At 42.7% G+C, this 12,260-nt stretch overlaps 1 protein-coding gene across 2 annotated transcripts in view; it reads left to right on the top strand.

Moving 5' to 3' along the window:
- LOC136831361 (acid ceramidase-like) overlaps positions 1 to 12,260 on the top strand; it is a 265,053-nt gene that overhangs the window by 54,317 nt on the left and 198,476 nt on the right. For both annotated transcript variants that reach the window (XM_067091683.1, XM_067091684.1), the window contains one exon: positions 5,473 to 5,557. In XM_067091683.1, coding sequence (XP_066947784.1) covers positions 5,473 to 5,557 — 85 coding nt within the window. The remainder of the gene's footprint in view (positions 1 to 5,472; positions 5,558 to 12,260) is intronic.

The raw sequence follows: 12,260 nt of genomic DNA, 5'->3' as shown, positions 1-12,260 counted from the left end.
TTAATACACGATACATGAGTAACGTAGTAAGGCCCGCCGGAGTAGGTCCGGCGGTAAAAGATGGCTTATCACATGATAAAACACTGCTGGAAAGAAATCTGGCAGCAGAAAAGATATAAGTTATACTACGGAATTGTCAACTACTAAATATGTAAACATGAGTACTCTTAGGATACGCTGGTGTTTGGTACTCCATCCTGATTTGCCATGGAAATCTCGTTATGTCACACATTATGGTAACGGCGGAAGAGGCGGAGAGGAGTCTTCGCATATGGCTCAACTCTCAACGCGCAGGGCGGAACCGCCAACTAACCGAATAGGCCTACCATACCCACCGGAGTGGTAACATGTACAATAACAACGAGAGAACTGACTAACCTGGCGGAGACTGAACATAACGAAAGTCATGATAGCATCCCTGGGACTGTGTTGATGCTCCAGCTAACACTGTGGAAAGCGAACAAACGAAACACCAGCTGATAAGGGGAAAAGTTAGCAGAGTGGCGGAAACTCGGCAAGCGGTGGCCAGACGGGTGGGTAACACCCTCTGGATGCCGAAAGAAAACTCCCCACAGGGTGCCGAACGCAAGCAATCGGCGTCCCTCATGTAGGGAGATGTCTAGGTTACTCGCCAAAAGCTAACTGATTAGGTAAAAAAGGGCTAGGCTACAAACACGAATGATATGTGCAAACCTTGATCCTAGTCCACCCTCCAAACCCAAAGCTTTTGGGCTTGGACAGGAAGGCCAGAATAGGTGCAACGGGGGGACCACGCCAAGCCTGGCCACACCCTCCAAAACCGACAGTCTGGTCAGGCTATGAATGGAGGAGCCTTCACTATTCTAACCCACCCTCTAAAAACCTCACGGCCTGGCCAGGTGGGCTAAAAAGGGGGGGTGGGGAAGGGCAACTGCCTCACTAGCCTAACCTCACCTTCCAAAAACGTGACAGCATGGTCAGGTGGGCCGAGAGAGAGTGAGGAACTCCCTCCACGACCTAACATCTCCCTCCAAAGCCTCAAAACGGCCTGGCCAGGAGAGCTAGGAAGCATGAGCATCGTGTAAAAGAGCCTAACCTGTCCAGCCTAACTCTCCGAAACCGATTACGGATTGGCCGAGTAGGCTAGGCTAGAATTACCTAATCGAATAAAACTACCTGACTCAAGTACTAAAATGAAAAGTTAACCAGATGTGTGAAATATAAAAACATATATGTACATAGAATTATATATAAAAATATGTAAAAAACTCGGCTGTAGAGAAGGCCAAACAACCACTGATATGTGGAAAGCGGGGGATACCCAAGATGGCCGACCCTAACGCCGAAACACACATAAAATTAATCCGAAAATAAACGTCATCCATCATCATACACATCAGAAAGATCGTAAGCATAACAGTACCATCATGGAGAATGTACCAACTCGCTGGCAGGGGAAGGGGACCAGGGAAAAGGGTGCATTATGATCAGAAAAGGGGGAGGGGGAAAAAACCTCCGTCACTAGCCTAGATCAGTTATGATACGGGCTCCAAACCTCTTACCAGCGAAAAGGTAATTCATATAAAAATAAAACTCCAATTAAAAAGAGTAAAGAGAAAACTAACAGTAACTTTCTGCTAAAACCATGCGAAGACTGAGGGTCCAGCATGGCCGAGGCAGCCGCAGCCACGACCGGCTGCGTAGCGTATTTACTACGATAAACAATGTATAAAAGGTCAAATAAGATGCCTCTGTAAGAAAAATTCAAAAGGAGATGGTACTCAACTTAGATGATGAGAATTCCGGAAGGGATGACATGATACAAAGCCAAAATTCACGAAAATACAGCACCAAGAAAAAACACGGTGATGTCTGAAAGCGTGCTAATTTGGAATGTTTACAAGATGGCGGGTGAGGTGGTGGTTGGCTGGGTGAAGAGAGTGAGGTATGTAACGACTCCTCACTTTTAGGGGTTTTGAGATTGGAGAGCTCTATAGGGCAGAGACCTGTGGCAGTGCACCACTCACCCTTTGTGTATAACGACACCATATAATGGCGTTCGATCCGGGGGTTATGACCCTGGCATTGTATTTAGCTTTTCTCTGGTATATTTAGCAATTTTTATACCTAGAAATATGTGCTAAAGGATATTTCACCGGGTGACACAGGTCGAGCCCAGAAAGAATAAATGATGAAGATACAGAGAACATATTTCAAGCAAGTTTCTCATTAACACTCGATATCATCACATAAATATACATCCAGACACATAAGTTTATGTATGACACATGCTGTATACATAAAGGTAATAATTATACATGCATCAAATGATTATAATATTCTCAGGAAAAAGTACAGAAATGTATTTGCTTTGTTTGACTTCATTAGACAGATTTACTGTATATAATATACATAGTCCTTTACAATGATCAAACAAATAACAAACAACTCAGGATAGTCTTCACTTGAACAATTTTTGTATGACATAATGAAACAAATTCTTTCAAGAGATTGTTTTTTTAATTTTCTTAGTTAACATCTGCTTAGTGCTACTCTCTTTTTTTTATGGTAAATTTTTTTATTTAAATGACAGATTTTAAATAAAATTCTAATTTTAGCAAAGGAATGCAGTTTCATCAGGTGAAGATAGTTTATCCGATTTCTTTGGCTGTGAAACCAAATTCACTAGGCAGTCTTTGCCATCCTGTAGCGTCTCGCCATTTATGGCTTTGAATAATTTTCTCGTACTAGGTAGTTGGGAATAGAAGTGTTCAAATGGAAGTACAAATTCCCTCAGCTGACACTCTTAATCCATGTGTTACTATTAGTTGTGTCATCTTTTGTTTCTAGATATGGGTATTTGGTGATGAATTTTCTTGCCATATATCCCCCAATGTATCTTAAAGATTCTTCAATCTTATCATCCACATTTGACATTGGGTTATCAAAATTAGGGCACATATCACATACAGCTGTTGCATCATCATCATCATCGTTATCATGAAATTCAACATCACTGAACAGCATAGACAAACATAATTGGAATGCAAGATTGGAGTCATTTGATAGTCCTGTTGCGCTTGATGCAGTTCACGAATTGTAAGGGGAAACTATCACATGATGTACATGGATTAGGCCTACATGAAATACTACCACTTGAAACACATCCCGTATTCTTGACAATCCTACTGATAACTGGGTTCCGCTGCCGATAATTGAGGATCGACACTATTATCGCCAATTTTCGGTTGTCGGCGATTTTCGGTTATCGTCATGCTGTCAGGAACGGAACCCTGCCGATAACCGGGGACTGCCTGTACATCCAAGAAAGAAAGTTCTTCCAACGTCTCTTGGAACTTAGACATTGTACTGAAGTGGCTTTCAGGTCCTCACTTCGAACCTCTTTGTTCTGTTTCCCTCAGGAATCTCACGAAAAAGACTCTCTTTTTAGCGGCTCTCGCTACTGCCAAACATATTTGCGAGTTACAGGCAATAGACAAGAGAATAGGCTTTGCACAAGAGACGCAGTCTGTTCTCTTTCTCTTGGTTTCCTCGCAAAGAACGAAGACCCTTCTAAACCCTGGCCTAGATTCTTCATCATCAAGAACCTTATAGATATCTTAGGACCTGAGGAAGAAGAAAGACTCCTCTGTCCCTCTGTCCAGTGAGGTGCCTCGGGTTCTATCTTCAGAGGATGGAAAAGATTAGAGGACTTCGAGCAACCTCTGGTGGTCTGTAAGAACCCAGTTCGCCCGCTCTCCAAAAATGCCATACCCTATTTTTTGAGAGAGTTAATATTAGAAGCCCACTCTCAATATCCAGGAAGAAGCCTTTCCATTACTTCAGGTTAAGGCTCATGAAATTAGGGCAGTCGCAACTTCCCTTGCTTTTAAACCCAACTTGTCTCTTTCCTTGATCCTACAGTCAACATTCTGGAGATGCAAGTCTATATTTACCTCACACTACCTCAAGGACATAGAAACCGTTTGAAAATTGTAGCACTTTAGGACCTTTATCCGTGGCTGGCATGGTGCTGGGAGAAGAAGCATAGGGAATCGCTCTGTTCCTTTGCTATCCACTCGCCTTGACTTAAGGTTTTGAGTTGATGGGAAGCCTGGGGGTACACTGTACCTGGAGTACCCACTAGTTCATATTTTATTATTGATAATGGTTGGGTTTTGGTTTTATTCTGTGGTGTAGGTGATGGTGTTGTCATTTAGAATTCTGGTCTTCGCCCAGGGCAAGGGCATCTTTTAAAACTTTGTCAGTATACGGTGTACTTCCTCTGCTGCAAAGTTCCCACTAATGTAGTGGCGACCCTTGGCTACACTGCCACGTCCACTACAAGTTGAGGGAAGCGCCGACCAGAGGCAGTACCTACCCGCAGCAGTTCTCTCAACAGGTAAGGAAACAACAAACATGCATTCAATGTTAGCAACCTTTCTATTTCAAATTCATTACTGTACTTACTTAATGCTTTGGAGTAGAATACTTTATGTCCATGCTCTTTCCAACCTCCTAACAATGTGGAATCAGCTATGTGATTACTTGATAAGTTAGTTATATAAAAATGACATTTTTATGATAAAATAATGTTTTATATATACTTACCAGTAATTACACGATCGGAGCTCGCCCTCCTCCCCTTGCATGGACATTAGAGCATAAAATGGATTGAGCTCTCCGCTGGGGTGTTTCCTCAAGTCCCGGATGGTGGGCGGGACCTTGTCACCTACACACTAACGATAACAGCGCCACCGCGTGAATTTTAAATTTTTAAGCTGCCATAGGTTAGGGAACCAATAGCTATGTAATTGCTTGGTAAGTATATATAAAACTTTATTTTATCATAAAAATGTCACATTTGCTGGTAGTATATCAAATTCAGAAAAGCTAATTAATATTAAAATCAATGAACATTATAAAACCATAAACCAAAATACTGTATTTTTAAAGTAAATGAACCGGAAAAACTTCAGTCATCAACATGCTGTAGTAGCTGAGGCCACAGTACTTTAATGCATTTAGACAGATGTGTACAGCCAAAAAAGCCATCAACTCATGATAGTGCAGCCTTATTTTCATGGTTTTTTTTTATTATGGTAGTCAAAACTGAAGTGTATCATTGAGGTTGGAGCATCTTTTATGTCAGGAAATACTGTTTCATCTTTTATCAGATTTGTTTTACTCTCCTGCTAAGATTCCATTCCAACTCTCAGTTCCTAATTAGTATTGATTTCCTGACCTCATTCACTCAGAAGGTCGCTTACCTCAAGCTCCTGAATTAGTTCTTCCTTTTGTGTTTCTGGGAAGCTGTTGACCACAGGATTAGGCACATCTAAACTGATGTGTTTGCATTAAAGATTTTACTTTTAAAAGAATAATTTTTGTATGAATACCTTAATTCATTAGTCATGTTAGTTCAGTTCATCTTGCAGTTTTTACTTTCTATTTTCTAGCTCCTATGCATTTTTCATCATATTTTTTTTTCAGAGATGCTGTTCCAATTTATACAGTCAACTTAGACTTGCCCCCTAGAGAAAGATGGTTTGAAATTGTTTCCACCAAGAAGAATGAGGTAATTTCTGTTCTCTGTTGTTGTTTATGACTCCGTAAACCATTAAGTGGAAATCATATGTGGTGCATACTTAAAGTAAATTTTCATGTAAGTAACTTACCAAGTAATTATACAGGTTGATCATCATTAATCCGGCAGTCAGTAGTCCGGAACAATCAGTAATCCGGCACAAATTTCGGCTAGAGTAATTTCTAATGTTTCCGCACTAATTTTCAAATTTCCTGAGTCGCTGCGCTAACTCGCTCGCCGGCCACTTCGATTTGGTGGCACAGTGTGCTGCATCAACAAACTGGTAGCCTAGCCTACATTATACTGAACTCTATTCACATATTAACAGTATTATACAAACATCAACATAACGAATGTGCATCTTTTTCATGGATCTTTTAAAAAGTTATGCTTTACAACATTGTTTCCAATTGCGTATATTCTCATATTGCTTTTGTGTTATAAATTGCAATCAATGTTTTGTTTTGGGAATCGATATCGCCGCATTTAACCAAGTTCAAAGCGCTTTTCTTGCTTCTAGTTAGCGTAAATGAATATGGATACTTTATTTATTTGGGACAAGGATATTTTTTGTTATACGAAGAGTTTTTAAGTCGAAATATAACTTAAATAGGTCTCGTTGTGAAATTAATTTAGCTATTTTTTTGTTAATGTATGACGTTTGCGGGAATCGCGGCTGGCCTTTTTGGGGGCATGTTTTTTTTTTGAGTAAAAAAATCAAGATTCCGTTTGCTATTTTCTCTTGATTTCATCATAATACGAGCTTTACGTATTTATCTTTTATCGGCGTGAAAACAGTAGTAATTTGTATTCATTCATGCCCAGTAGTTTTGATTAAAATACATTCTCTCCAGTTTTATTTACAGTCGAGTTTCATCCATGTTGCCGATGCACGATAATTTATAGTCATTAGCAGCTTGAATATTAGAGCCTCGATGGCTTGGTTGGTAGAGTGGCAACCACAGACTTCATAGAAGCCTGTGGCGAGGGTTCAATCCCAGCCGACCAGTCAGAGGCGGAAACTTTGCTATCCGTGTAGACATCCGGGATTACGTATGTAATCAACGGATAGGTTTGCTGAAAGCAAATGGATGTTACAGACTAATACACACATAAACAAAGCCACTCCAACATCTTCTAAAAACATAACAGACACCTCACACGTCTGGAACTGTCGGACTACCCGCCCAGTTCTCCTCGTGCTGCTGGGAGAAAGGGAGCAGGGGTTTCGGTAATACATGTACACGATGTCAGGCAGGGCAGCCGGTTGAGGTTACGGCCTACCCCACCGCCAAATCAAAGTCCTTCAAAGAAGGCACCGTGCTTACCCCATATAAAAATGGGTATAAAAGCACGTAAAAACAAAGAAGTAGCAGCTTGAATATTGTTTTCTCAGCTTCAGCTACAACTTGCAGCTTAAAGTTACTGTAGCAGTATATTTCCCTGCCGATCTTTTCTCCAAAGCGAACAAGAGTGTAGTGTAAAAAATATTTCAGTCCTATTGTACAGTACTTAACGTCATTTGTAACATAACTACAATAATTGTGTAGTACCGTACGATGGTTGAAATACAAGCACAACATTTGTTATCCGATACGATTATTAGCTAAACAGCAGTTTCCCGTTCGGTTGTTTATGGCTGTACACATTTACGCAAGAGTATAACGTTATTAACAATACTTTTATCATTCTCTTTTACTTTTTTAACTAGCAGATGGAATAAAGAGATGGAGGAAAAGAAGTTGGTCTATTGTAAGTTGGTCTCTCTCGCTGCCTGCGCCTGCGCGAAATCTAAAAATATTTCATAAATATTTTCGTATCGGTATTAATTGCTAACCCCATCGTAAACTCGAAATATCGTAAGTCGTATTATCGTAACTCGAGCACTACCTGTATTTGATAATTGTCTTTTCTTTATTAACCAACTTGTACTGATTTATGGGATATTTTAATTCTAGGATGAGGTGCTTAGCTACTGTACTGGGTTTCGTGTATTCTAGTCTAATAAATGGCTAATCTGGCGAAATGGCTAATCCGGCACCCTCTTGGTCCCAGTGATGCCGGATTAGTGATGGTCAACCTGTATAGCAGTAGTGCTTCTGTTTTTGTATAGGTGACAGACCCACCCACTATCAGGGAACACGGGAAACAACCTGACCAATAAGTGCAATTTGTTTCTGCTGGTTGTTATGTAAACATATCGCGCCATTTGCAGCATTTATTTTTTCTGATTACCTGTACTTCATTTGTATTTGGTGAAGTACAATTGTTTTGTTTTGGATGCATTTATGATAGACAGTGCTTAGGCAATTTGTTTGCAGTTTTAATAGTTTTCAGTGAATTACTAGAATTATGTCAGAACTCTAGCTTTTATATAAGTAACATACCAAGTAATTACATAGCTATATTTTCTAACTTGCACAGCAGCTTAAATTCAAAATTCACGGTAACGCTTCAGTTGTTTAGTGTAGATGACTAGTCCTGCCCAGTAACTGGAATACCAGGAACGACTTAGCAGAACCTCATTCTGTTTCTGCCGTGCGTGATGTAAACATTGGGTGTTTGCAGCATCTTTGTTCATTTTTTGCTGGTTGTATAACCGGTTGTGAAGTATCACCGCTAACTTCAAGTAACCTTCAAGCTTATCGATTTCAGGATCAATTTTTTATTGTTTTGTTATTATTGAGATCTGATTCAAGTTCGTCATTTTTTCGCTACTGTAGCAAAGTTGCAATCAAGATTAAACATTTTCTTTTTACACGTTTTACCTTTGCAGAGAACTGTAAAAGTATAAGGGCAGGAATGTAGTAAAGAGAGATTGTGTGCTTAATGTTTTGGTGGATGAGCTTTAGGAGAGAACGCATTTTTGAGAGCCAAGAATTGTGATCCGAGCTCTCAGCTCGCTTGGCGCCAGTTACAGAGCACCCAGCTCCCGCTCTCATGCACCCGGCACCAGTGCCCGAACACCTGGCATCAGCTCTCCCCACATCCATTTTTTTCTTCGGCTGCTAGCCCTCCTACTTTTTATCCAATTGCTCCCATGCCTGGCTCCCTCGCTTCCTTCCCACACCATTGCCAGTCTTATGTCTAGGCTAACGGAAAATTAACCTTGTAACAGGGAAGTGTTGTGCAGTGGAGGAGGTAATTATCTGGCCCGCTGGTTCCCCTAGACCTAAGTTACTATCAGACTCCCCTAAACCTGGGTGGAGGCATACTAAAAGTCCAATGGAGGCTGGTGGGAAGTTCCCGGGATAGTTGCCCCCTCCCCCCCCCAGTCGAACCTGTTGCACATTCCCAGGTATCGACAAACAGCCACTGAAAAGGCGTCTTGATGGATGTGTAGTGGAGGTGGCTATTCAGTCCGTCGGATCTCCTAGACCTAAAGTCCCTGCCATCCTCCCCTAAACCTAGGAGGAGACATACTGGCGGTCCAAGGGAGTCCGAGGGTGTTTGCCCCCAGGTAGTTGCCCCCTCAGTTGAACCTGTAGTACATTCCCAGGCATTGGCAGACAGCTACTGGAAAGGCATCTTGATGGATGTGGTGTTACCATCACTAGTCAAATTGACGTCTTCCAGAGTGCCTGGCACCATCCTACTAGTGTCCGATGACAGTTTCTGTTCTCTCGCTGCCTGTTCCCAAACGCCAGACACCAGTTCCCAGGAGTTCAGCACTCTTTTTAGTACTGTACCCGGCACCAACCCATAGAGCTCCCATCACCCACTCCCATGCACCTGGCGCCAGTTCCTCTTTTGTGCTCAGCGCCCGCCTTTGCTAAGAACACACTGTTGTTTTTTTTTGAGTGCCAGTCTCCAATTGAATGCCTGGCTCCAGTTTTCACCAGTCCCTGATCACCAGGTGCCAATTCTTCAGTATCAGACTCCTGCTCACAAGCGTTTTAGCTGTCAGTCTGTTCCACCTTCACCTAGAGTTCAAGATGAGCCGACGTTGCTCCCCTTTTTAGTGTCTCGGAGTCCTTTCCTTTGCAGACAGCTTTTTGAAAAAAGCTCCCACCTCTGGCATTTTCTTCGTCCTCCAAGAGTCCTCTTTAGGGAGAGGGGAGTTTGATTTTTTTTGAAAAGGGAGCAAGACAAGTGTCTGGACTTTTCTCCCTCTGGTGCTTCGACGGAACTAGACCTCCTTGTCAAAGATCTTGTCAAGATTTTTGAAGTAAAAGGTTTTTTTGACTAGCAGCAGGAGCAGGGGCTAAGAATATAGAGGACTCTCAAGTGTTTGCCGAGAGACATCCGCTCGGATTGTCTCTTAGTCCTTCCTGTGCGGACAAGGAAACTGAGATGGTTTTTAGAGATTTCCGCTCTTTTCTTTGGAATCTCAAAAAGAGAGAGCTCTGGTGCTCCTCTACTACTGTGAGAGCCGCACAGTCGCAAACAGTCCTGTTATTTTCGCCTACAGAACTACATCACCTCTTCCTTGTCTGTTGCAAGAGTCAGCTTTTTGGATGTCAGTCTCAGCTCTTGGAATTTTTGGGCTTTCCGTCTGCCAAGAGCATCATAGCTAATTTCAGACAATCCGCTAATTTCTAGCCCCCTTTTTTCTTCTTACGCAGAACATTAGTGGATGAGTCTACTGGGGACTCTGTCATCCACTGAGACGTTAGTCAAGTTAGACAGACTTTATACGAGAGTTTGCAATTCTTTGTCTAGTTTTCATCCAGTTCCAAGTTTTCCAGTGCAGACAGTAAGCACTGTACGTTTTTTGGTTCTTCATGGCTGCTGAAGATACACGCAGATGATGGTTGCCATTCTCCGCTTCCTGTCAAGCAGTAAGGAGGCTAGCTTCATCTCACAACCTTTCTGCAGTTTCGCTTATGTTCTTCCCTGTCACTTCCTCGGTCCGACTTCCTTTGGAATGGCGATACCTTCTCTCCTGAGCATTCTTTTGTTGAGAGACTTTACTTGGGCCCCAAGCAAAGAAGAGAAAGTGCCATGAACCCTCTCAGACCAGCACTTTCTAGTGGCGCCCATTCCCAAATGCCTGGAATCAACTTCCAAGCTCCTGGCACCAGGTGCCGATTCCTGAATGCCCAACACCTGTTCCAGAGCACTCAGCACTATCTAGGCAGTACAGGCAGTCCCCAGTTATCGGCAGGCTCGGTTATTGGCGATCCGGTTTTTCGACGCTCGTCTAGTAATGAAAATCAGCGATTTTTGGCACCGACATGCGCCAATTTCTGCTTATTGGCACTGATAATCGCGTATTGGTGCTGATGCGTACCTAACAGAGGCACCGATAACTGAAAATCACAGATTTTCAGTTATTGGCGATTTTCACTTATCGTCACGCCATTGGAACGGAACCCCTGCTAACAACTGGGGACTGCCTGTACGGTGCTAGGCTCCCGCTGCTAAGTGCCTAGTAGTCTAGTGCCCCGCTCACGGACAATTTTTTCTGTTTAGAGGATTGTGTCTGACAGCAGAAGAATTCATCACATCTGGTTTTGGAAGAGGACACTGCTATCCCATGCCCAGGCTTTTGTGTCTCTTATGGACTTTTCAAGCTTTTTATAAGCATGCTAGACATTAGTTTCTGCCACGTACAGTTCCACATATGTTTTCTGTCTGTACAAGGTGTCGTCGAGTCCACGCAAGGCATTATCAAGTCCAGTTAAGAAGTCCAGCCTGCACAGATGTTCACGTGTCCGCACGGCAACTAATCCGCACAGTTGTCTGTGAGTTTGCACGATGATCTGCAAGTTTGCTCGGTTGCTGCTAGTCTGCAGGGTTGTCAGCAAGCCTGCATGGCCCACAACCCCCTTTTTCTCTTTGAATAGAGAAGGAAGTTCAAGACGGAGATGAACCAGATAGTCTTGTTGCCCATTCTCCTGGGTGATTGGATAGAGCCCTTGGATATGCAAGATACTTCCCTCAATGTCCATGTCTGGACTTCGGAGAGTATCTCAGGTTCATCTTACTGACAGGATCTTACAGTCTGGGGATCTAGGCTTCAACCTCTATGGCACAAGTCTTCTCTCGAGTCCTCGCTCCTCTTACATTTGACTACTTCATTTTCTGGGCATGAACATCAGTTTTCCTGGATGACTGACTTCTTCGATTATTTCCTTCGAAAGAAAATGCTCGAAGGTTTTGAACACAAGACCAACTGGGACGGAAACACAGCCAGACACTGCAGTGGTGGCTGTCCGAACTTACTTTCGAAAGGGAAGTTCCTTCATTCTCTGAGACTAGACTTAGACTTCTTCTCAACACCTTGATCTAGGTTGGGGAGCCCTCTTGGGGAACTGGGAAGTTTCCGGGATGTGTCCTCGGAAGAACGAAGCCTTCCATCTATGTCAGAGAGCTGAAAGCTATTCGCATAAGGCTTCACTGCTTCGTGACATTCCTAGGCTGTGGTAATCCATTTAGACCAGACGACAGTCCTAACATTTATTACGTTAGCAAGGAGAGACTCTCATTTTCTCTCCATCAAACAGCAAGAGAACTTCTATTGTGGATGAAAATCGAGTTTTCTAGTCTCTCGATTTATTCAGGCCAACTAATAAATTCTGGCAGATGAACTGAGCCGTCAGAATCTTGTTCTTACCACCGAATGGGCCTTGAACCCCCTTGTCTGTCGGGATCTGTGGAATGTATGGGGCAGGCCGACTTTGGACCTGTTTGCCACCTTAAGGAACCTTTGTCTGCTTCTCTTTTGTTCTCCAGCCCCAGACCCTCTAGC

This window comes from Macrobrachium rosenbergii, chromosome 48, assembly GCF_040412425.1.
Source record: "Macrobrachium rosenbergii isolate ZJJX-2024 chromosome 48, ASM4041242v1, whole genome shotgun sequence".
Taxonomy (NCBI): Eukaryota; Metazoa; Arthropoda; class Malacostraca; order Decapoda; family Palaemonidae; genus Macrobrachium; species Macrobrachium rosenbergii.
The sequence above is the reverse complement of the archived record's forward strand: the minus strand, read 5'-3'. Positions and strand labels throughout refer to the sequence as shown.